This window comes from Phacochoerus africanus, chromosome 1, assembly GCF_016906955.1.
Source record: "Phacochoerus africanus isolate WHEZ1 chromosome 1, ROS_Pafr_v1, whole genome shotgun sequence".
Taxonomy (NCBI): domain Eukaryota; kingdom Metazoa; phylum Chordata; class Mammalia; order Artiodactyla; family Suidae; genus Phacochoerus; species Phacochoerus africanus.
Genome location: NC_062544.1, coordinates 171,591,381 through 171,616,687, shown reverse-complemented (window position 1 = coordinate 171,616,687; position 25,307 = coordinate 171,591,381). Strand labels below are relative to the sequence as shown.

The window sequence follows — 25,307 nt, the reverse complement described above, 5'->3', positions numbered from 1 at the left end:
GATTTCTATTTAACACATTTTGGACATCCTGGCCCAAGAAAACTGAACCTGCAACAGAAATAACTGAAGTCTCACTGTCTGTCTGTTCTTGATTTTAAAATCTTGTCTACCTAATATCCGCATAAGCAGCCTCCTGTGTGGAATGTTAGGTTTCTAGATGTTGCAGTACCACATGCCGCCAAAATGAGGGCAGGCAGCTATGGGCAGCATACACCTGGTACGGGATACCTGCCAATGAGACTTTTGAGTTTTGGAAAGAATTGGGGAAAAGAAATATATACTTGAACATCATCTCAAATGTCTTCATTTCTATAAGGCCTCAATTAAAACAATGCAAGAAATTCTTAATACCTTTTTTGCCAAAATAGCAAGTGGTTTATTTCCTGCTAAGTCAGAGAACCAACTATGAATCGCACTCTGGGATCGAGCAGGAACCAGCCAGTAATTATCTTTAGTGTTAACTTGTGGTTTCTTCTTCCCGGTGTCCTGGAAAGTGTTAAGCTTTAGTTTCTCAGCTAATATGCTGCTGAAATAAGCGCCAATCTGTGGAAACAAAAAAAGAAAAAGAAAAAAAAAAGGTGCAAGACAATAAGCAAATTATGTTAGTAATCTGCATATCAGTATTTTATTTTATTTTTATTGTGGATTTAGCTGAAAATCTTCAAAGAGCCCACCAAAAATAAAACGGGAATTTAAGTCCTGGAAGCCAAGAGTTGTGATTTCCTTACACTAACATAAGGCAAAAGCTCCCACGGCACCTTTGTTTCACGATTAACAAGTAGTTCAAGGAAAAAAGAAGAGCCTTTGAAAATCTCTGTAAGACAAAATTAATTACATCCCGAATAAATTTCAAGAGACTGGGTTCTGCTTTCATCTTCAGCTATACCTCTTTTTCACAGTACACACCCACTTGGAGAGAATCTTTTTCCTTCGAGGTGTTGCATATAAGAGCAGAGCCTAGTAATCACACAGTAATCATTCTTTTTCTCATTTCATCTTAACAGCACATATTTTTGGAAAGGAAACTCTGTATTTACACCCGGTGCTTTAAAAAAAAAAAAAAAAAGAATCTGGAGAAATCTAATTTATTTAAATGGCAAATTACAAAAGGTTCAATTAAATTAAGTATTCAACATTTTTGACTGGGCTGCCAGTGTTACAAGTGTTTCAAGAGAAAGCTAGAGTTGCTTGCTCTGAATGGAGCAGAGTAGCAAAGGGAGCTTCTGCAAATGACTAGCATTTTCATACAAACCAAATTAAAAGAGAAGAAAGGAAAGAAAGGGGACAAGAAGGATGGGGATTGAGTAATATCTGAAAATTAAATGAATCCACAGAAAACCTGTTGGAATTTCCAAGAATCCTCTCACAGGATCACATTTTGTCCCCTGGGAATTCTTGAATAACAGGATGTAGACAATTTCTTTTTTCTTTTTTTTTTTTTGGCCACACGTGGACAACAATTTCTAATAAGTATCTTCGGTAAAGTTAGCAGACAATGGCAACCATGATTAAAATAAAATACCTACCCTGCTGAAGCAAAATAAGAACCACTACCTTAGTTAATGGTCATGAGTCAATAAACAATTAGTCTACAGGTTGGAACACAGTTGTAAGCAATTAGCCAAGTTTATCTACCAGGGTAAAAAGCTCCTTTTTTAGTGTGAATCGGCATTCCTTGATCCTTGTGATTGACGTACAAGTAAAAAAAAGCCTGTTTTGCTGTGTTGCTGTAATATGGTAATAAAAATGAGAAAAAAAGAAGTCTGAGCCTTATTTTTTTAAACAACTTCATAGTACTTTTTTTTTTTGGCCATACCCATGGCATGCATAAGTTCCCAGGCTAGGGATGAAACCCAGGCCACAGCAATGACAACACCAAGTCCTTATCTGCCAGGTCACCAGGGAACTCCTAAACATCTTCATAGTTATGCTTTTTTAAGCAAAGTTTAAAGAATGTCCAGAGAATAAATTAAATACAAAAATCCAGCCCAAAATAGCTGCTTGAAAACAAGCAGCCAAGAGTAACGAATTGCTTAATTTTAAATTCCTCTATCAATATTTGGTCTTTGCACCAATGGCACAAAACACTTACCTGTGTAGATATATTTTAAAGGTCTCTTACTAGCAACTATGCATGAGTGAGAATTTTAATCATAATAAAAACGGTATAAAACAATTTTTAGGGAGTTCCCATTGTGGCTCAGTGGAAATGAACCTGACTAGTATCCATGAGGATGAGGGTTCAATCCCTGGCCTCAATCAGTGGGTTAGGGATTGGTGTTGCCATGAACTTGGTGTAGGTCAAGGATGAGGCTCAGTTCTCCCATTGCTGCAGCTCCGATTTGACCCCTAGCCAGGGAACTTCCATATGCCACAGGTACGGCCCTAAAATGAGAAAAAAAAAAAAGTTTTACCTACTCTGAGTACTATCAGAAGAATATCCTCAGTGATCTGAAAAGATTATTCAATTAAATCAAACCAATCATTAAAGAGATTTACAAAAATTGTTGTTAAAAAAAGGTCTGGGCAATGTCTTTTTCAATTATATTCTTTTTTTTTTTTTTTTTGCTTTTTAGGGCCACACTTGTGGCCCTAAAAATTTCCCAGGCTAGGGGTCGACTCAGACCCCTATGCCACAACCACAGCAATGTGGGATCTGAGCCATGGCTGCGACCTACATCACAGTTCATGGCAAAGCAGGATCTTTAACCCACTGATTGAATCCACATCCTCATGGATACTATTCAGGTTCGTAACCCAGTGAGCCACAATAGGAACTCCCTTCAATTATATTCTTTTCTGTGAATAATGGCAGTGGAACATAGTAAGTGTATATGTGTTTTACTTCCCAACAAACTTTGTGAACAACTATGTAACTGTAAACAAAGACAAAGTTCCCCAAAGAGCAAGAGCAGAGAAAATGCACATTAGGACTCAAAAAAAATAAAAAATAAAAATATAATTATACATTTAATTTTACTATAACAGCAATATATTCACATTATTCCAAAATCAATAAAGTAAAAGCCTCGAAAGTTCCCACTGTGGCTCAGCAGGTTAAGAACCCAACACAGTATCCATGAGGATGCAGGTTCATTCCCTGGCCTTGCTCAGCAGGTTAAGAATCCAGCAGGGCCTCAATTTGCAGCAAGCTGCAGCATAGGTCACAGGTGCAGCTCAGATCTGGTATTGCCATGGCTGTGGCAAAGGCTGGTAGCTGCATTTCCAATTCAGCCCCTAGCCTGGGAACTTCCATTAAGCCGTGGGTGCAGCCATAAAAAGAAAAAAAAAAAAAAGGTATGAGCCTTATTCCCAAGCCCCAGTGCCTACCTCCAACTAACAGCCTTGATTAGTTTATGTGTCTTTACAGTGTATCTTCATGTGAATACACATGAACAAGCATGAATATACTATCTTTCTCTTTCTTATATCTATACCTCATTATGTACATTGAGTAAATGTCTGAGAGCCTTCCATATCAGCATAGTGAGAGCTTCCTCACTCATTTTTATAGATCTGGTAATGTACCATGTAGACGTACCACATTTTAATGAGGCCTCTGTTAATGGACATTTGGAGTGTTTGTCTCAAACTTTTGCTATTACTAGTCACCTTAAAATGAACAGCCTTTCCTATTTGTTATTTCATACATGTAGAGCTATAGTTTTCATATAAATTTCCAGAATTCGGATTGTATGCTTCTATAATTCGGGGGGTGGGGATGGGTGGCCATGCCTGTGACATGTGGAAGTTCCAGGGCCAAGGACTGAACCTGCGCCACAACAGCAACCTGAGTCATAACAGTGACAACACTGGATCCTTAACCCACTGAGCCACAAGGGAACTCCCAATGTTTCTGTGATTTTTTTTTTTTTTTAGGCCATACCTGTGGTCCTAAAAAGTTTCCAGACTGAGAGTCGAATCAGAGCTGCAGCTGCTAGCCACAGCCACAGCTACACCAGATCTGAGCCACATCTGCAACCCATGCCACAGCTTGCAGCAATGCTAGATCCTTAACCCACTGAATGAGGCCAGGGATCAAACCCACATCCTCACAGAGACTAAGTCAGGTTCTTAACCTACTGAGCCACACCAAGAACTCCAATTTTGGGTGGTGGCCCAGGGGGCATGCTGGAGGAAGGTAGAAGTTCCCAGGCCAGGAATCGAATCCACATCACAGCAGTGACCCAAACTGTTGCAGTGACCACGCCAGATCCTTAACCTGCTGAGCCACACAAGAACGCAATGCTTCTGTGATTTTAATCAGCATGGTCAAACTGCTCTCCATTAAGGTTTATACCAGTTTGCACTCCCTCAGACAAGGTTTGAGAAATGTTTAAATTAAAACTTGTTTCCGTTCATCCAAACCAAATATTTGGTAAGAAAATTTTAAAAAAAGTTTAGGGGCTACACTATAGTTCATGTATATCATATTTACTTAGATCAAATTCCCCTCAGAAGGTTTGAATCCTTTGAGTTAATCTCACGGGGGCAGGAGGGAGGGATGTGTGAGAGCATCAGAAGTGGTACCAGGGGCTATTTCCATTTATTCTGTTATTTAAATTGATAAAAAACTTAAGAGAACTGAGACCGATTTTGGTAGTTCCTGTCAAGAGACATAAAACATTCATACTTTCTCTTACAAGCTGAATTTTGCATCCCCAAAATTCAGATATTGAAGCTCTAACTCCCAATGTGACTATTTGGAGACAGAACCTTTACGAGGTAATTAAGGTTAAATGAGGTCATAAGGGTGGGGCCTAATCCAGTACAACTAGTGTCATAAATAAGACACTCTAAGAAGAACTCCAGACTACTTGCACACAGAGGAAAGCTCATGTGAGGTCACAGTGAGAGAGCAATGGCTTGCACGTCAAAGAGAGAGGCCTTAGGAGAAACCAGACCTGCTGACACCTTGATTTGGACTTCCAGCCTCCAGAACCCTGAGAAAATAAACTGTCTCGGAAAACCACATTTCTGCTGTTAAAGCCATTCAGTTTGTGGTATTTTGTCATAGAAGCCCTAGTAGACTAATGTTGAGTTCTAACCAAGTAATATGCCACTAGGAATTTATCCTGAAGAACAAAAGCTATGTGTTCAAATACGACTATGGCCTCTTTATAAATAACTAGAAGAAATTGGCAATAAGCTAATTGCTATATACTAGCAGTTTCACTCTATTATAGCACATAAATGATGTAAGGTTATCTATCCATTAATTACCTTTAATATAATACTTCAGACTCGAGAAAAAGTACATACAAAATGATGTTACTTTTTTAAGTATACAAGGAAGATGAAAAGTTTTAGAGATCAATGCTGGTAATGTTTGCACAACAATGTGAACGTACTTAATGCCAAAGAACTAAAGAAGTTTGAATGGTAAATTTTATGTTATGCATATTTTACCATAATTTTTTAAAAAGTAGACCACAAATTACAACACATACATAATTGTAGTTGTGAAATTTAAAAGAAGGTATTATGATTGGAAAAAGACACTAAAAACACTGTAGGTGGTCAATAGGACAAGCTGTAGAAAATGCTGTTTTCTTTCACGTCACTTAGCTAATGTTTCAGTTGATAGTTTAGCAAATTGTCAATTACATGTATTGTGTAGATATGTGTGCACAAAAAAAGAGATCTGAAATGCTACACAAACTTTTAACAATGATTATATCTGGGGAAGAAAAAAATAAGTATAGAAATTTATACATACGTCTGATCTCTTTTTATCTGTATGCATGATTTTTACCTTTTACAATAAGTAAAAGTATTTTAATATTCAAATTCTACAACTCAAAAAGGATGAAAAAACCAAGGCTTAAGAGAATACAAACAGAAAGAGCTAATTTCATCAATTTCTAATTGTTAATATAACCACACAGAAAAAAACTTAATTCAAGAAACTTTTCCACGCAGCACTCTGACCGCTCTGACTACAAACTCTATTTTTTTTCTTTTTCTGTTTTTTTTAGGGCAGCACCTGCGGCATACCAAAGTTCCAGGGCTGTGAGTCAAATCAGAGCTGCAAATGCTGGCAGCAGATCCAAGCAGTGTCTGTGTTCCACGCCACAGCTTGTGGCAACGCCGGATCCTTAACCCAGTGAGTGAGGGCCAGTTATGGAACCCGCATCCTCAACCCACATTCTCATGAATACTAGTCAGGTTCTTAATCCACTGAGCCACAACGAGAACTCCTCTGATTACATATTCTTAAAGAAAGTTAGTCAAAAGACAAAAACTATGGTAGAATAGGAGTTCCCGTCGTGGCTCAGTGGTTAGCGAATCCAACTAGGAACTATGAGGTTGCGGGTCCATTCCCTGGCCTTGCTCAGTGGGTTAAGGATCTGGGGTTGGCAGGGAGCTGTGGTATAGGTTGCAGACGCAGCTTGGATCCCGTGTTGCTGTGACTCTGGCGGAGGCCGGTGGCTACAGCTCCAATTCGACCCCTAGCCTGGGAACTTCCATATGCCATGGGAGTGGCCCAAGAAATGGCAAAAAGACCCCCCCCAAAAAAAAAGTATGGTAGAATAATTGTAAATTTTATATAGTATTGTGTTGATGGGATAGCACTGGTATAGTTTATTCTGGAACTTTTTACATATATTTTAATTTAGAGCAGAGGAACAAATATGTTGATATTGTTGGGATCCAGGGTTCTTGCCTTTTTTTTTACTTTCTGTTCTGTTTTTTTTTTTTTAACGGCCACACCTGTGGCATATGGACACTCCTGGGCTAGGAGTAGAATCAAAGCTGCAGCTGCCGGCCTACACCACAGGCATATCAACACCAGATCTGAGGTATTAAGTTAGAACAGATGGATGCAAGGAAGGAAGAAAGAAAAGAAAGAAGATAAAACAGAAAAGAAACTTAAATACGTCTCCCCTCTCTGTCCACTGAAAAGGGCCTAGAAGTTATAAGACATGAGTAGCCGTGAGCAAGCAAGGCAGCCAGATCTGGATTGGGCAGGAAAAGAACAAGATGGCCCCGGACTATGTCACTGTGTCAAAAGTGAGGACATGCTCAAAGAACAGTGAGGACGTCAAAAAGACCCAAGAACCAGGAATTCCCATCGTGGCAAAGTGGAAACGAATCTGACTAGTATCCATGAGGATGTGGGTTCGATCCCTGGCCTCCCTCAGTGGGTTAAAGATCTGGTGTTACTATGGCTGTGGTGTAGGCCAGCAGCTACAGCTCCAATTCAACACCAGACTAGGAACCACCATGTGCCTTGGGTGCAGCCCCCCCCTCCAAAAAAAGAGACCCAAGAACCAGGTTAAAGTTGCCCCCACTGGCAAAATGTGAGACAATGTGATGATAAATAAATAAATAAGTGAAGATAATACAACAGTTCAGGAGCTCAAAGTAACACTTAAAGGTAGGGTGTCCTTTCCAAAAAATGCTAACTTGGAGTTCCCTGGAGGCACAGGGTTAAGCATCCAGCATTTGTTACTGCTATGGCAAGGGTTTGCTCCCTGGCCTGGGAACTTTCACATGCCATGGGTATGGACAAAAAAACAATTTCTTTTTAAATGCCTTATAATAAATGTGTGAGGAATAATAACTGCAAAACTAGTGTTTTGCAAAAAAGACACACGCACAGGGAAAAAAAAAAAAAACTAGTGTTTTGCACCCCCCGGCAAAATAAATCACTTGGCAGAAATTACCAATTGATGCTAAAATCGTATGATAAGATTTTATTAGAGAACAGGACATTCTGGTCTCAAAGTATAACCCCATAGAGATTAGTGCACAGAAAAGATTGCTATCTTTGCAATGTAAAGAGATGGTAGATACCACCCAGGCAGTCAAACTTGGAATAACCAATAATCGGGCAAACTAACACTGCATGTTTCCTGATAAGCAATATAATTTTCTTACCAAAAATATTTAACTTCAGTCCTGTCGTGAGGAAACAATCAAACAAATCTATTGTATAGGACTAGACTCTAAGACCAATAATTGGACTGGACTCTTATAAAATGGCAGTTATGAGGGTGCCTCTCCCCCCAAAAACAATGACAATGAAAACAAAATGAGGGAATCTGCACTAAGTTAAAATAGGCTAAAGAATCATGCCAGTCAAAAGCAGTGCAGGATCCTTGACTGGACCCTGGGGCAGGATAGCAGAAAGGCTCTTTGGGGGAATTTTGCATATGGATTGCGGTTTAAATAACACTAATTTATCAACATTAGCTACCAAGGGTCTCACATACAGATACTTTCAGAAGTTTTAGGAAACCATTAGCATTACCTTTGATGGGTTAATTACAATATTTCTGGCCGAGCCATGTTCATCTCCAGTAAAGGCTGGCTGATTGTTGAAGCCTTGCTTTACATTCACAGCAGTAAGTTCATCCTGTTGGAGAAAAGGTACTGATTAGTCAGAAGGATGTAAAAGCTCCAACTGAAGCCAGCATCCTGCAGCCTGAGGAATGACAAGCTTTGCTCTACTCTAGAAAAGAACTATTGAATGCTCACCAAGGAAAGCAGAAATAGAGGTTTAAAAAGCAATATACAAATGTGGAGAGAGAGAAAAAGCAAATGTGGCAAACTGTTAACTCTTACCTGTAGGTGAAAACCCTTTACTAATAAACTGGGGGGGGGGGGACAAAAAAGCAAAAAGCAAACAAAAAACCAGCAAACCACCCCCCCAGAAAATCATAGAATTTGTAAACTAGAACTGTTTCTAGAGAGCCCACAGCTTGACACCCCCTTTTGTGCCAGCCCTGTACACATCTCTAGCTTATGCTCAAGAGAACTGGATCACTCAATTTACCCAAGACCCCACAGCAAGTCATGGTCAGAAATGAAGAAGGGTTCCTGGACACAAGCCTTGTGATAACCACACACCACGGCCTGCAACTGAAAGGAAGCTTAGAGCTTGTCAAGTTCTTTTACATATATCTTGGCTCACTTCATCTTTACCAATTCTGAGGCAGATGCCTGTTTCCAGATGAGAAGAGTGAGGGTCACGAAGCTAGTAAAGTAACTGGGCAAAGCCAGCACTGAAATACCATCTTCTCAATCCTGGGCTAGAAAGAGAAATTTCCATGACACTAGGCACCAGAGTATAAATGCCACATGAAAATGTGGTCTAAAAATACATAGCCACAATTCTTATCCTCCTTAAAAAGACCTCCTAGTGGATAGATATAGGAAAACTCTCCTTACCAAGGTCACATCACATCAAAAATAGCCCAAGGCATTAAAAAAAAAAAAAAAAGACCTTGCCCTGCCCAGATCATTGAGTTATAGAACTAAGTCAGAGTTCCCAAGATACAGACTTAAAAGAATAAAAAGAAAAGGTTTGAGTAAATGAAACTACCTTCTGCTCCCTGCACTTCAGGTTGAGCAATGGTCTTAGTGACAGCCGGGATAGTGGTAGCCATAGCACAAGAATATACACTTATTCCTCACAAGTAATATGCTCTAAATGTAAAATGAATAAGAAAAATTTAAAAATCAACTGATAAAATCACAGCTATGATTAGGCAAGAAGCCTTTGGCCAAAATCATTAATGACAGAGAGCACCTGAAAGGGTACCTTGGCTGAGAACCGGGGTCTCCTGGAGTCTGGCCAGGTAACTTTACTTAATTGTGTCCTCTCCCTTGGAGTTCCCATCATGGCTCAGAGGAAACAAATCTGACTAGCATCCAGGAGGACGCAGGTTCGATCCCTGGCCTCGCTCAGTGGGTTAAGGATCTGGCATTGCCATGAGCTGTGGTATAGGCGAGGAGCTACAGCTGCGATTCGACCCCTAGCCCGGGAACTTCCATATGCTTCGGGTGTGGCCCTAAAAAGACCTCAAAAAAAAAAAAAATCGTGTGCTCTCCCCATACCTCAAGAGCCAATGTTTTTCAGTGGGCTTTCAAAAGACCCCACTACAGGAAACTCAGCTCTTCGGTAATCAAGTCTCCTCCCAGCACGGAAGGTCACAGGAATCATGATCTGCACAGAAAATGAGCTGCATGCACATATATCAGAAGACATCTCAAACTGCTCCCGCATTTTCAAATTAATTATTGGGAAATCTAGGGCAAAACTACATAATGCATATTTTAAGTCAGAAAGGTGTCAATCAATGGAAATAAAGCAAGCATGCTAAGGAAATTTTGTAGTCTCAGGGTCTAAGAAGGGGAACACATGGGGTCAATGAGGGGAATGGGACAAGAAAATTGAATTTTTATCTCTGCTTTACCATCAGAGTAATATAAGAAACATTAATTAATAGCATATGTTTTTACTAAAAATACATCTTGGCTTAATCAAGAGGAAATGTGTGAAACTTTCAGGCCTGTTAGTTCCACTTAGTGCTGGCTTCACTCTTTATTCTAAACTAACGGCAGTTCAGCTAGCCACTTGTTATAACTCACTGCTAGCCACTGGCCTGGACAGACACGCGCCCCGCCTCCCCAACACACACACACACATTCTCTCTCTCTGTCTCTCTCTGTCTCTCTGTCTCTCTCTCTCTGTCTCTCCCCCAAGGAAAATGACATGGACCCACAGTTACATGTCTGTCAGCCGTATCAGATTTTCCTCAAACTAGGATCCACACAGGTACGGCTAGGAGCCTTGACTTCTCAAAACTTTCCAATCTTACATTACAAGTTTCACGAAAATTCATCTGGAATCAGGCCACTTCTCACCACCACCGATGCCCTCCCTGGGTCAAGGCCACCATCGTCCCCTGCTTGGACGCTGCACTGAATCTTCTCTGGTCTCCTCCTGGCTTCTACCTTTGCCCTCTGAGGGCCACATTCAACACAGCAGCCACAAGGAGCTTTGTAAAACCTGAGTGAATCACGTCATTCTTCAAAACCCAAGGTAACTCCTCGCCGGAGAAAACAAGCAGTGGCCCTAGGATGTCCTCCAGGTCCCTGAGTGATCTGGCCCCTGACACTTTTCTGACTTCATCCCTGACCACACTCCCCTTGGTTCACTCCTCCCTGGCCTTCTGCGTCTCCCCTCAGCTCCTCAGGAGAGCCAGCTGGACAGTCTTCAGCTTCAGGACCCTTGCCCTGTCTGTCCCTCTGCCTGAATTGCCCTTTCTCCCAGTTTCCACACGGCCAACTCCCTGACCACCTTAGGCCTTGCTCAAATTTCATGTTCTCAATGAGAAATCTGATGACCCTATTCGAAATTGGAACTGCTCACTCCGTTCCCTTCACCCTCGCATTCCTATCTTCCAATAATACATAGCACTTATCACCTAAAACCCCATGTAATTTACTTAAAATGCGTCCTGTCTCTCCTAGAAGGTAATGTCTGTGAGAAAAGAGGTCTTCACTTTGTTCACAGATGCATGCCAAGAACATGGAGCAGTGGCTGGAACAAAGCACACAGAGGTATTCAATAAATATTTTTTAAAGAATAAATAAGTGACTGGAAACCTGGTTTGAACAATTAACATAATAAGCATACTATGAACCACTGCCCCAGGACTTTGGGGTCCCTAATTCTGTTTGGGTTTACGACTAGAATCACTTCACTCTCAGAGCTATGGCTTGCTTGCACCCCATCAAGCTCAAGGCACCCCTAAAAGCAAATCTTTTTAAATGCCCTTTTTCCAAGTCTGAAATGAAGTTCAAAGACCATAACTCACCATGATTTTTTTTAAATCAATATAATCCCCTCACTCTAAAATTTCTTTTAAATCAAAGTAAGTTATAACAATATAGGTACTTGAAAAGAAACCCCTCAGGCATACACCACTGGACTGCCATTACTCACAAACTGTGGTCCATGAGCCAGCAGTGCCAGCATCATCTGGGAGCTTATTAGAAGCCACAGAACCTCAGTCCCTCCCCCAATCACAATCTGCAACTTAACAAATTCTACACATCAACCTTTGAGAAGTGCGGCCCTAGGAGTTATGAAGAAATTGGTAAATGTTTGTTCCAATACCTAGAATTAGCATAATGCAGTCACTGCAAAATGCAGACTGATACAGGCGTGCTATATTGCCATTTCAAATTACTGGGCACAGCATGGCGTGAACTTTCTGAATGGTAAAAACTCTTGGGAAAAGTATCAAACTAACAAAATAAAATCGTCCCCCCATATATTAAAACACAATAGCTATATTCCTCAGGGACTCAGTGTATATTAAATGTGTATTAACACAAAAAAAAAAAATACTTGAGATCTTTAATGAGTTAGGTTCCTACCCAGGATGGAGAGAAAATGGCATTGAAGGTTTGGTGGTGCATTTGCCTGTCCAGTGGGATGCAGGACAATTCTTCACTGAGCCCTGCTGTCTACTACTGAAGTCATCTACACACCTGACCCTGACCATTAAATACCAGTGGTGCCCCAATCATAGTGACAGCCAACGCCTGCCCCCAGGGTCCCTCAACACTCCCCTGAAAACCAAAGATTACTGAGAGGGGCTGCTTTTACCTTTTAAAGCCCTGCTTCTGGAAAGGGGATTTCAGGCTGAAGAAACACAGAGCTTCGCACTGTCAGGACCCTGCTCCTGCTGTATCCCCATGACAATGGGTCCAACTCCAGCTACTCCAGGGCCCTTATGGCTTGCAGCTGTGGTTATAGGTAGAGGCCATGGTGACCTCAGTGTCAGGATGACTACGTCACACAATGCACACAAGAGGGACAAGAGGGCCCAGGCTCTGCAATCAGACTGTCAGAACTTGAATCTCTGGCTCCATTTTAAGAGCGACTCAAAGCAAATTCTGACACTATTCCTGGGCCTCAGTTTCCTCATCTGTGAAACAGGGATAATCATGGTTTCTACTATTATCTCCATATCCCAGTTGATGAAATAAAAGAGCAGAGGTTAATTAACGTATTCAAGGTCAAACGGCGGTAAAGAACTCTAAAGAAACCAAATTCCTAACCCCAATGCTCTATGAACATGGCCAGCAATTAGCATTACTACTATTGTTTGTGTCCTATTTCTGGTTCAGGAAAGTGAGAACCTGGAGCTCCTATAAGCACTCAGAAATACAAAAGGTCTGCTTCAGAAATTGAAAAGACCTTGGTCTTGAGCCCTGGTTCTCAAACTTTCACATGCATCAGAATCTCCTGAAGGGTTTGTTAAAACACAGCCCCAGGGAACCCTTCCCTAGAGTTTCCACTTAAGTAGGAGGGGGTGGTGCCCTAGAATTTGAATTTCTAACAACCTTCCAGATTGGTGATGCTGATCCAGGGACCACACTTTGAGAACCACTGATTTGGAGTATGTAGCTTTCTAGAAAACCAGGGCTTCTATGCCCATCCACTCACTGGAGGAAAATAGATGCTCCATTTTAGCTCAGGAACAGGAGATCCTAAGAAGAAAAGCCTGGTCATAATCTGCCACCCCCCCTACCGCTACTCCACAGGCACAAATACAAAGCTACGTGCATGCACACAAACAAGGAAGAAAACAAGTCATTAAGTTTCTCTTTAACCCCTTCAACCTCTCATAAGCCCATGAATAAAAAACACCAGGGCCACAGGGTACTCAGTTACTCAGAAAGCACAGAGCTAAAGTAGAAGCCTGAAAGGCACTTCTGCTCAAGTTTACTCGTACAAAACTTTAGGTCAGCCTCCAAGAGATACTAAGTGGAAAGGGAGAAAAAACCAGAGGGTCACAACCAAAACATGCACCCTGATGGTTTTTCTCATGAAGTTTCTGAAAACAGCAGAAGTCAATGGCCAGAATCCAAACAATGAGTTGAGTGAGATTCAAATTCCAGTATTTACTACTGTTGTTTAGATAGTGTCTTTCAAACTTCAGTAATGCACCAACAGGTCCCTTTTAAAAGAAAAACATTTTCTTTAACCCCAGGACCTGTGAAGAACCCAATTTGGGGACATGAGGTAGGACATGGGTATTTAATGGCATTAAGCAGCAATAAGAGATTCAGAGCAAGATGTAACGTGTTACATGAACTCAAACTACAAACTTGTGTGACACTTTGCACTGAAGGCCTTTTGCCACATCTAATCAAGCAAAAAATAGAAAGGAGATGGTCCAGATTTTAAAACAGCATGCCTCTTAAATCCCCAAGCCAGGGGACACAAATTACAAAGATTTAAATGTGTTTTGCAACACCTAGTAAACAAAATCATTACAGAGATTTAAATGTGTTTTGCAACACCTAGTAAACAATTCTTATAAGAAACAGAACCATCAGTTGCTACTTCACCTATTCACAAAGATGAGACAAACCCCCAAATCTTGGGGACACACCCAATCATTAATCAGGTTCTTAGTGCCAAACCTTTTCCAGTAAAAGAACTCCTTATTGAAGGCTGAAGATATTCCCCACATTGTGTACATTGCACAATGTGGGGAATAAAAGAAAAGTGCCAACCATGAACTTGGAGAGTTTTAAATGTTTTTGTTTATCACTAACAGCTTACGGGGCAAAACACTATACATGCATGAAGCCTAATATCAGCTCAGCCAAGAGATGGTGCTAGCTGAGAATGTGAATTCATGGTCTAGCCTGGTGGCCTGGGGCAGCAGTACAACAGGCCAGGCTGCATTTGGATCCCAACTGGTTTAAAACAGAATTCATCCCAAAGTAACCTCAACACAGAGAAAAGAGGACTCTCCTACCTCTTGTCATTGGCTTCAACTAACATAATAAGCCTTAGAGCAATTTTAGGGAGACAGGTACACAGAGACAAACAGAAACATAAGCCTAGAAACTGGCCTGTGTTCATACAGAGGCCAGTGCTCACCCTGGATTTTCACATTTTATACCAATACAAAAATCAGACCTTCCATACTTTGGGTGAACTCCAAATGCTTCCATAAATCTTGCACATTTACCCTGAACTTCAGAAAATGATGTTATGTTTTGGATCACTTTCAAAGCCATCTTTTAATTTCAATAAAGTGTTTCATCAGGAAAGTGAAAACATTTTGATGCTAGCTTGGAAAGTGGTTAAACTCTTTCTCACTCAAAGTTGGGTGGGGGGAGTCAGTTTAGCACAATTTTCACTGACCATCTCATAAGCAGATAATACACACACACAAGTGCACACATGCATTGTACACACACACTTAATCTCCAGACCTCTCAGCTACCGCAGAGAACACACGCAGAAGTGCCCTATATCCTCACTCACCTACTTGCTAAATCTAATGAACTAACTCAGTGACTATCAACGGACTGGACAGAAACATTCTCCAGGGATGACAGTGCCACAGATGAAGAAAAGGGTCCCTCTACGCACTAGCCCGATAGGCTGTGTTAGCTAGGTTCTTACCCCAAACAAAACTTCTAAAAACAGCCTCATACTATTTTCCTAGGCTTGTCCACCCCTCTGCCAGAAGAATACTCTGAGACCCCTGAGGATGTCTGTAAATCCCTTTTGAGAAGTAAGGTTCTGATAACACCCATCATGGATCTATCCAAGAGTCTTTAGGCAAGACAGACTTAGCAGACACAAAAGACCTCATACTTCATCATTAACCAGTTCTATCCAAACTTCTCGCAGCTAGTCGTTCCTTTAAAAGAAGACAGCCATCTCTCTAAACTGCAGCCACTGTCACCACAGGCCCGGGCCACTGCTCCTCACACACCTCCCCTCCTCTGTTCCAGCCAACCTTCGTCTAAGCCCAGTCTGACCACTGGCCCCTGATGGATCTTCCTGAAACAGCTTCTTTTCTGCATTTCCCTATTCAAAAGGCTCAGGGACTTCCCCCTCATCCCCAAGGAGCTAAAGAATAGAAGCATCTAGCACAACAGTCTACAGATCCTCAATAACATCTGTGGGCCTTCTGCACACCTAACTCCAGCCTTGAATCAAAACACACTTACCTAGGATGGGTATTAAATGCTCTGTCTCACTTCCACTCTAAGCGTTAGAATCATGGAGATCTGAGTTTGAAAGCCAAGCCCTGACCTATGATAGGGAACAAGGTAACTGACCTCTCTGCACCTCAGTTTCTTTAACTGAAATGAGAGAAGAATAACTCACAGGGCTGAGGTTACATAAGGTAAAATGTACAGAGTTTATGGCACAGTGCCTGGCCCCATATTAGGGCTCTATAAATGATTGCTACTGATAATAAAAAAAAAATAGAGCTTTTTTCAAATTTTTATATTTTAACTTTCATTCAATCTACCTATTATATTCCTTCCCACATACACTGTCTTTTCAACTTCTAAGCCTTGCATAATGCCATTTCCATCCCCTGGAGTACATAGTAATATCTTTTGCCTTCTTCAAACCACAACTCAGGGCTACCCTTCATTTAATGAACTAGTAACTAAGTATACAGCACTGTGCTAAGTACTGGGAATTCCATAGTGAGCAAGTCAAAAGTGTGATAAATGCCCCAAGAAGAAGTACTATCTGCTCAGAATGCACATGATAGGGGCTTAACCTAATTTGAAAAGTCAGGAAAAAAATTCCCTTAAGAAGTAGCCTTTAAGCTGAGCTCTGAGTCCCAAATAGGAGTTAACTATAAATCAAGAGAAGCATCCTGAAAACAACAAGGTTGATATTTTGCATGAAGTGATACAATATTAACTCTACCAAGACTGAAAAATTAGAGATGTAACTCCTAGGAAGGAAGGAAGGGAGAAAATGAAGAGGTAAACTAAGATATCAGTAGGTAAATTTAAATTGCTTTTAATGTAGTTTAATAAAAACAGAAAATGGTAAATAAATCCAACCATATCAATAATTACATTAAATGCTAATTAAATGTTAATGGGCTAAGATTCCAATTAAAAGACGGGAATTGTCAGGCAGAGCCTCCTTGCCTGCCTGCTTGCATCTCTCACAAGTGTCCTATCTTAATAAATCTATTTTTTGCCTATCCAAATAAAAAAAGACAGGAATTGTCAGGATAAAGAAGCAAACCCAGCTATACGCTGTACTTTTTTTTTTTTTTTTTGTCCTCACCTGCGGCATATGGAAGTTCCCAGGCTAAGGGTCCAATCGGAGCTGCAGCTGCCTACCTACACCCCAGCAACGCCAGATCCGAGCCGCATCTGTGACCTACACCACAGCTTATGGCAATGCCAGATCCTTAAATCACTGAGCGAGGCCAGGGATTGAAACTCATGGACACTAGTCGGGTTCATTTCAGCTGAGCCACAACGGGAACTCCCCTGCTGTACTTTTGATATATTAAATATATTAAGACAGATAAGGTGACAGTAAATGGATGGAAAGAGATATATACCATGCAAAGGATGAACATAAGAGGGCTGCAGTGGCTATATTAATATTGGATAAAGTAAACTTCAAGATAAAGAGCATTATCAAAGATAAAGAGGGGTATTTCATAATGATGAAAGGGTCAATTCATCAAGAAGACATAACAACAATCATGGGCACATATGTGCCCAATAAGCAAAGAGATAGGAAGGGCCTGTGTAAGGGCTGTGGACCTGGGAAAATGAAAGAAAGAGTGAGACACAGGTGCAAGATGAGACTGAGCAGTGGGTGGAGACAGAATACAGAGGGTCTCGTGGACCAAATGAAGGACCTCTGCCTTTGCAAGAACAGTAGAGGGTTTTATGCAGTGGGGCATGATCTAAATTTAATAAATCACAGTGTGGACACTGGATTGAGAAATCAGATCAAAGAGGAGGCTCAGGGGCAAGAGGATTAGGACCAATGAGAGGCTCTCTTAAGAGATGAGGCATCAGATGATGGTAGGTAGGACCAAGACAGTAGTGACAGTGATAGAAGGACAGAAGGGGAAGCATGGAGAGATATTTAGGGAGGCCACTCACTAGGGCTTTTGGTGACGTGCTCGATGGAATGACAAGGAGTGAGGCTATCAGGGATGTCCTCCGGGTTTGGGATGGAAATGCTATACATTTGGGTTGTGATGATCGTTGTACAACAATAAATGCAACAAAATTCATTGAGTGGAGAAAAAAAAAAAAGAATGTCCCCCAGATTTCAGGGATAGCAAGATCACTTAAGATAGGGTACAGCAGTGTTGGGGGTATTTTGGAGGAAAGAGAAGCACATCACAGGTTCAGTTTTAAATGTAAACACCCTGAGTGAGAGGTGTCTTGGTGGGATGGTGAGGGCAGAAGCCCAAAAGGCAGGGGCAGAGGAAGAAGTGGGAGGTGAAAGAGACAGTGAGCATATAAGATGCTTTGGGGGAAGGCTTGGAGAACAAGGTGGAGAGAAATGCAAAAATGGGGTCAAAGGGAAGAGGGAGACCTAACGTGTGAAAGCCAAGTGCATGTTTTAATGGCACAGAAGAAATTCAGTGAAGGAAGGAATTTAGGTAACAGGTGGTAAGGGAGATGGTGGATGGCTTGAAGATGCTGAGAAAACAAGAGGGGACCCAGAGGGCAAAGTCTAGTACCAGACCCAACCAGAGACATGTGGAGGAGGGTCTACAGATGGACCCTGCAGGCACTGAATTGTGCACCCCAAAAAGATAGGTCAAAGTCCTAACCTCTACATCTGTGGCCTTCTTTATTGGAAATAAGGTCCATCAGATATAACCAAGTTAAGGTCATGCTGAACTAGTGTCCATATAAGAGAAAAGACACAGAGGGGAAGATGGAGGCGGAGATTGGAGTTATGTTGCCATAACCCAGGAAAGCCCATGGCTACCAGAAACTGGAGGAGGAAAGGAGGGTGTCTGGATGTGGCCTTAATTCCAGAACTGTGGGAAAATACCTTTTCATTGTTTTAAGCCATCCAAGGTATGGTATTTTGTTTAGGCAGCCCTGGGAAAGTAAAGCATACATGGAGGCGGGAAGGGTGGAGCTCTGCTCTTTCCTTCATGGCAAGACCACCCTCCAAAATCAGGATCCAGGCCATCTGGCAGCAGCAAGAGAACCATCACTGCACAGTCTACAGTGGCAGAGAAAAGTAGCATCACCTGGCTCTGTATAAGGGGACACCCAGCCCTCTGCATCATAGCAATAGGGGCTGATTTCTGTTCGGATCTCTTCTAATTGATTAGGTCACTTAATAGATGTTTGAAAAGTTTAGAAAGAAGAGGCAGGGGGAGAGGCGGGGGAGTGGGCTGTTTCCCCAGGGCAGCCAAAATGCTGATAAGAGAAGGCACTGCCATCAGCCTCCTGATGAGCCAAGGGAAGCAGCCAGTCTGATGTGGAGGAGGCAGGACTCTCCAAAGAAAAGGCAACCTAGCATTTCCCCTGCCCCCACTAACACCTTTCATACCAGGGCTACATTTGCATCAAGGCCACATCTGAAACTCAGCTCTTTACACATCCACCCTCGTCTACATGGCTATTAATATTCACCCCCATCCACACCACACCTGCAGGCCGTCCGTCAGTCACTAATGGTGGGGACCCAGACACAACCCAAAGGATATGAGCTGACACAAAACAGCAAGTCCTATCTTCACATCTGTACCGAGCGGCAGGCAAAAAGAGAAGAAAAGAAAATCATGGTCACAAGAATACCATTCCTGGTAAGAGCCAAACGGCTCAGGCAGGATGGATCTCCATTTACAGGGTGAGAAACTGAGGCTGAATTGGGCAGAGTGAACTGCTTAAGAGGCCATGTGAGAATCAGGCCCCTGAAGGTCCAGTGTGTTCTCCAAAATGGTGAGATCTTGGAGGAATCAGAATGATGTCAATCAACCTACACTGGGATCCCCAATCTTTTCTGTGAAATACCTCCACATTCCTCATGTGCCTATTGTAAATAATAAGAGAAAACCATATGTGAGGCACTCAGCATGGTAACAGGTACACACTAGGCACTTTATTCTTAATTTCTTTTTGTCTTTTTAAGGCCATACCAGCAGCACATAGAGGTCCAATCAGAGCTGTAGCCACTGGCCTACACTACAGCCACAGCAATACCAGATCCAACCACGTCTGCGACCTACACCACAGGTCACGGCAATGTCGGATCCTTAACCCACTGAGCGGGGCCAGGGATGGAACCTGCGTTCTCATGGTTACTAGTCGGATTCGTCAACCACTGAGCCACGAGGGGAACTCCACTAGGCACTTTAAAATGCGCTCACCATGGTCATTATCATTAGGACCTTTTGCACAGCCAGCATATCCAGGCCCACACCATGTACACGTCCAGGGACTCAGTCACTCTCCACTGAAGCGGATGGAAATGTCCACCAAAGATGACATGCTGAACACACACAGCTCTTGGGGTAGGGGTGGGGTGGGGGAGAGACTGATTCCCCATTAGAACCTCCCTCATCCTTAACCAGGAGACAGGCGGGCCTTCCCCCCATCAGAAGGTGGGAGAGACTTTGATTCAAATTATATCCAAATATACTTAGCATTTATTCCCCTCTTATCTAAATAATTGTAGCCCATTAATTCACATTCAAATCACATTCAGATGCATGTCACCCTTGATATCAAACACCTGGATGTGGCTCTCAGAAAAACTGTCAGGAAAATGCCAGAGAAAAATACTTGAACTTTTAGATTTGCATAAACATAAAGCAGGAAAGGAGACTTTAAGGTGTCCATAGCCAATAGATCCTGCCCAGAACTCTATTTAAGGCAGCCTCAGAAGGCAGTTTTCTCTTTGGAGCCCCCATTGCTCAGGTAAGTCACTGCCCCCACAATTCTTGCATTGCAATCACATCTTAATGTAAACTCTTCCTGTAAATCATATTTTTCACTTAGCACTGAATCTACCTCCCACAGGGCTCAGTGATTTGAGGGCAGAAAAAACAAACTCAAGCCATGGTTTCTGTCCCCTGAAGTGAACTGTCCAGTGAACTGACTCACTCTGCCCCCTAACCAATGGGGCTCCTTCTGTTTACTTCTTACCTGCACCTACCTGCATTCCTGACCCCGCGCTAGACGCACACACCTGTGGGAAGGTGTGTGGAGGGATTTCCACCAAATGAGCTGTAAACTCACAAAAAAGGAAAACTTGGGTGATATGGATATAATCTTGTAAAAGTGCACAACACCCTTCTTCCTGCCTGGGAGAGGGAATCCTTTTTGTTGGTGGTAGCAGTGATGTTGTTCATTTGTTTATCAGAATAGAGAAGCTAAACCTGCAATTTTGAGCCAAGAAAACAAATGTCCACCTCTGAAAATGTAGACTGAAAGTCAACTTCTGTTAACAATGCTCAACCCCCACCCTTTATATTTTCAGGAGACTTCCTCATTCCCACCTCTTCCAAGGAGCATGGCCAACCTTCCAAGCAATCCTGACAGTTAACCACCACCAAGGTGGCAGGTACTGGAGTGACAGGTACTTGGAGGCAAGGTTGAAAGCATGGGACGAGTGATTTAAACCAAAGCCCTTTGAGTCATCAGATCTTCAAGTAACCGGTTCATGCCACAGGGTGAGTAGGGTGGGCAGGGAGAGATGAGTGAGGAGGGGGTCCAAACGTTCTTTCCAATTCAGCAATCAAGTAATTCTAGATACCTGTCAGTCACATCGCTAAAGACTGAGCACCAAAACTGTGTCGCTTTGAGATCCTTAAGCAGTTGAACCTACTACCATCCCAAGAGAACAGTGTCCAAGAAATCAAAGCACTTCCACACTCCTCTCCTATTTCCTTTGACCAGTTTGTTACCAACGGCCAATTCTTCTTCTCCAGTCCTATTTAAAGCCCTGATCAGTCAGGCTCTTTTTCCTCAAGCTTTGGTTACTAGAGCCGCCTCCCTCACAGCCTCCCTGACTCCACTCTCTTGCCATCCGGATTTATCAGGCATGAGCTAGTGAGATAAATCTGACAGCAGGACCTCATGAGCTCATCACCGCCCCCCACGCCCCAACCCACCAGGACTCCAGGACTCTAAGCTCAACCTGCACAGGCACTGCCCCCTCCCCCCACGCCTCCCTTATCCCCCCTTCAGCTCTTTCTTAGAAAAGAAAGGGTACAACCTGTACCCCCTCACTCGGATCCTGGCCCTCACACCCTACATCCTCCAGGGAGACCTCCAAGTATTCAGCCTGCTCTTTTCTGAACTCACACAGCATTTTTAGCCTCACTATATATAGAGCAGAATGGTTACAGCACGAGATCAGAAGTCTAACTCCGACTCCATCATTACGCAGCAAGTGAAGTGACCACCTCCAACCCCCACCCTGCCTGCCCTGGGCCTCAGTTTCTTCAGCTGTAAAAAAAAAGGAGATAACAGTACCCACTGAAGAGGTGTTTGTGAGCCTGGCATAAACCAAACCTGTAACACACTCAGAAAAACCAACACAATTAACACTGGCTGTCTTGATTGTAATGTGGCACTTAAAGCACCCTACTGAATGTATAGGACACACCTCAGTTTTAAAATAAACAAAACCCAATACATTATTCATCTCTTTAAAATTGTTCTCTGTGCATCAGTGAACCAGATGTTAATTTCTACAGCAGTGCTACTCAGAGTGTGGTCTGAAACTGCCACCGGCCATCAAGAAGAATATGCAAAAATTGAGAGTTAAGTGCTTGGAAACTTTCATAGCAACCTGATACTGCTGCTACATTCAAGCAGCATTTCATTTTTCTAGTAATTTATTTTTATCATACATTTTTATCAGTCTGCAACAGATTGAAAATTAATTTTAAAAAACTGGTCCTTCACCACGGATATTTTGAGAAGCACTGTTCAGAGGGGACAGAAGCAGACTTCTATTTCTTTTCTACACCCCCACAGCATCGAGGACAGTGGGAGGCACATATCAAGTGCCAAGTCAATGAAAATATAACTTCGAAAACATGTTGATTGTTTAATAATGACTTAAAAGCAGATCTCATGTGAATAGTCGAAATGTAAATAGTACCCTCCAATTCACAATCATTTTGTTTTTCAAGGAGTTGACACTTAGTTTCAAACTGACCAAAGAGTAAAAGCAGCTGTGACTCCAAAAATATTTTTTCCATGCTGACTACTAGCAGCACTGTGTAGACCTTAAAAAAAAAAAAAAAAAAAAAAAAAACTAAGCAATGTCAATATTAACCTTCCTTTCCAAACTCAGGAGAAATATAAATTATTTAGCACTGCCTTGGACATAGTTTTGATAGAGCCTCTATACCTTTATGCAAACCAGCATCTTAGCAACAAATTCCAATAACATTTCAGACAAAATACATTATTATTTCTTCACTGCTGTCAATGCCTTAAATGATCCTAATCTCAACAACCTCATTAGATTAATCCATAAATGAAATGGCTGGGAAAGGAAAGCAGCAAATTCCACCAAATTTTAATTGACAGAAAGGTGGCATTTGCATAGCTGAGCTGTGGCACATTGGATGGGGGTTGAAGGCTGAATTTAGTCTTACCGAGGAAAATCTTTGTACATTCAAACTGACTCTGGAAATGCCTTTAGAAAATTAAAGGTAAACAGGGAGTCCTGTGTACATCCTGCTTCCCATCCTTTCTCAGAGGCAGCAATCTGTAATACTATACACAAGATGTTACTCCCCGTGAGACCTCAGTCCTCTGGCCCTAGGAACAAGTCAGCCTTGCTCCAGCAATTTCCACCTCTTCCTCTCTCTCTACTGTCCCCAAAGTCTATAGACATGCTCAAGTTTATGACTCAATACACTCTTGCTTTACTGAGCTACTTGCAATCCCTCTAAAGATTATGTCCCATTTCCCATCCCTGTACCCTTGCTTATACCCTCTGCCCAGAAGGCCTTGTCACCTGAAAAATGCCCACAATTCTGAAGACTTTTCTAATCCTCAAGAGAGCTGACTCCACCTTCATTGGTTCCCACCACCCCCACTGAACCCTTTAATGACTCGGTGCCCTGCACAAAGGCCTGCCATCTACTCAGAGTTCCTCTAGAGTAAGAACCATATCTTGCATCCCCATGCCCCATTTGCTAACAATGACTACCCTGTTTCCAGATCCAGTCAACAAATATTAACTTAACCCCTACCATATCCCAGACCCCTTCCTTGCCTCTGGTTATCAGTGAGTAATAAAAAGGACATGGTCCCCGCTTCATGGAAATTACACCAGTTAGAGGACAAAGCAGATAACAAAGAAATCAAATACAAATTGTGCTGAGTGCTGAGGAACAAATCATCACAGTGCAGTGATAAAGAGAAGGCAGCCTGGCAGCTGGAAGCCCACATGCAGAGATCCTGGGGAGGGAAACTGCTAAACTCGGAGACCAATGGAGATGTTAACTCTTCCTGTGGACCATTCGTCACCCCCACACCCATCTCCCTAACAACTTTCCTCCTGCTGCCATGGTCCAGGAAGCCCAGCTCTGGAAAGTTCCATCCTCCGAGTCTGCCTGCTCCCCCATCTCTCCGCATACTCTCCACAGGTGACCATAGCCAGACTTCAACCAGCCATGCACAAATCACACCCCAATCCAGATTTGTACTGTACTATTCGTATACAGTTCAATCTGGATTCCCCAGAGGCATCTCAAATTGAAAGTATTACTACGAAATGAACTCATTCTCTCCACCCTTCTCTCCCCCATCTTCCCAACCTTGGGGGGAAAAAAATTAACAAGTTCTTTTGTTCCCTACGGCATGTTAGTTTGGGGGCCACCATCAATCACCCACCTACTGAACCCTGTAAGCCAGTCTTCTCCATTTCCAAGACCTCAGTGGTTCCCAGGAGTTCCTTCATTCAGAACAACATACTTTAACGAACTAAATGTAGAACTAGAGATGAGAATCCAGACATTAAAGAAATTGGCAAAAATGTAATGCCACTCTTTCTACTAATTTTTTGGGGGAGTCTGGAAAAATAATTATTGTTCATAAAAAACATTTTAAACACGAAATTGGGCTATTATTTTTAAATGAATAAATACATGTTTCTAAAATTTCTCAGGTCTAATTTCTAACATGATAAATACTGAGGTATAAACTTACATAAAAGCCATGTGGAATCCTCAAAAAGGCTTATCACAAAGGGGTCCCAAGATCAGAAAGTTTGGGAACCACTGACCTAAGCTAAAAATGTCCCTATAACCTTGTACTTGTCCTTCTCACCTTACACATCCACTTGGCCAATTCTGCCATCCCAGTAACCTTTGTCTTAAATCCTCTCCTGCAATTTCTTCCTAAGCCTGGTAGGACAAAAGGACCCACCAAAGAAATCTCTATCAAATCCTGGAGGCTGTGAGTGTTACCTAACTTGGAAAAGGGGCTTTGCAGAGATAATTAAGTTAAAGTTCTGGAGATGAGATCATCCTGGATTATTCACGTGGGCCCCAAATCCAATAAGTGTCCTTATAGGGCACACCCAGAAAAGAACAGACAGAGAAGAAGGCCATGTAAAGATGGAGGCAGAAATGAGGCAGATGGCCACAAAGAAGAGGCCAGGGGAGGAAAGGAATCATTCTCTCCTGAGCTCCAGATGGAGTGCAAACCCACCTATGTTCCCTTGTGACATCAGGCCTCCAGAGCTACGA

The 25,307-nt window shown here is 42.2% G+C and overlaps 1 protein-coding gene across 2 annotated transcripts in view; it reads right to left on the bottom strand.

Annotated features, from left to right (window-relative positions):
- The window catches only part of MED12L (mediator complex subunit 12L), a 352,961-nt gene that overhangs the window by 315,421 nt on the left and 12,233 nt on the right, over positions 1-25,307 (bottom strand). For both annotated transcript variants that reach the window (XM_047784689.1, XM_047784699.1), the window contains exons 3-4: positions 8,258-8,362; positions 352-543 (exon numbers count right to left, since the gene is read on the bottom strand). In XM_047784689.1, the coding sequence (XP_047640645.1) occupies positions 352-543; positions 8,258-8,362 (297 nt within the window). The remainder of the gene's footprint in view (positions 1-351; positions 544-8,257; positions 8,363-25,307) is intronic.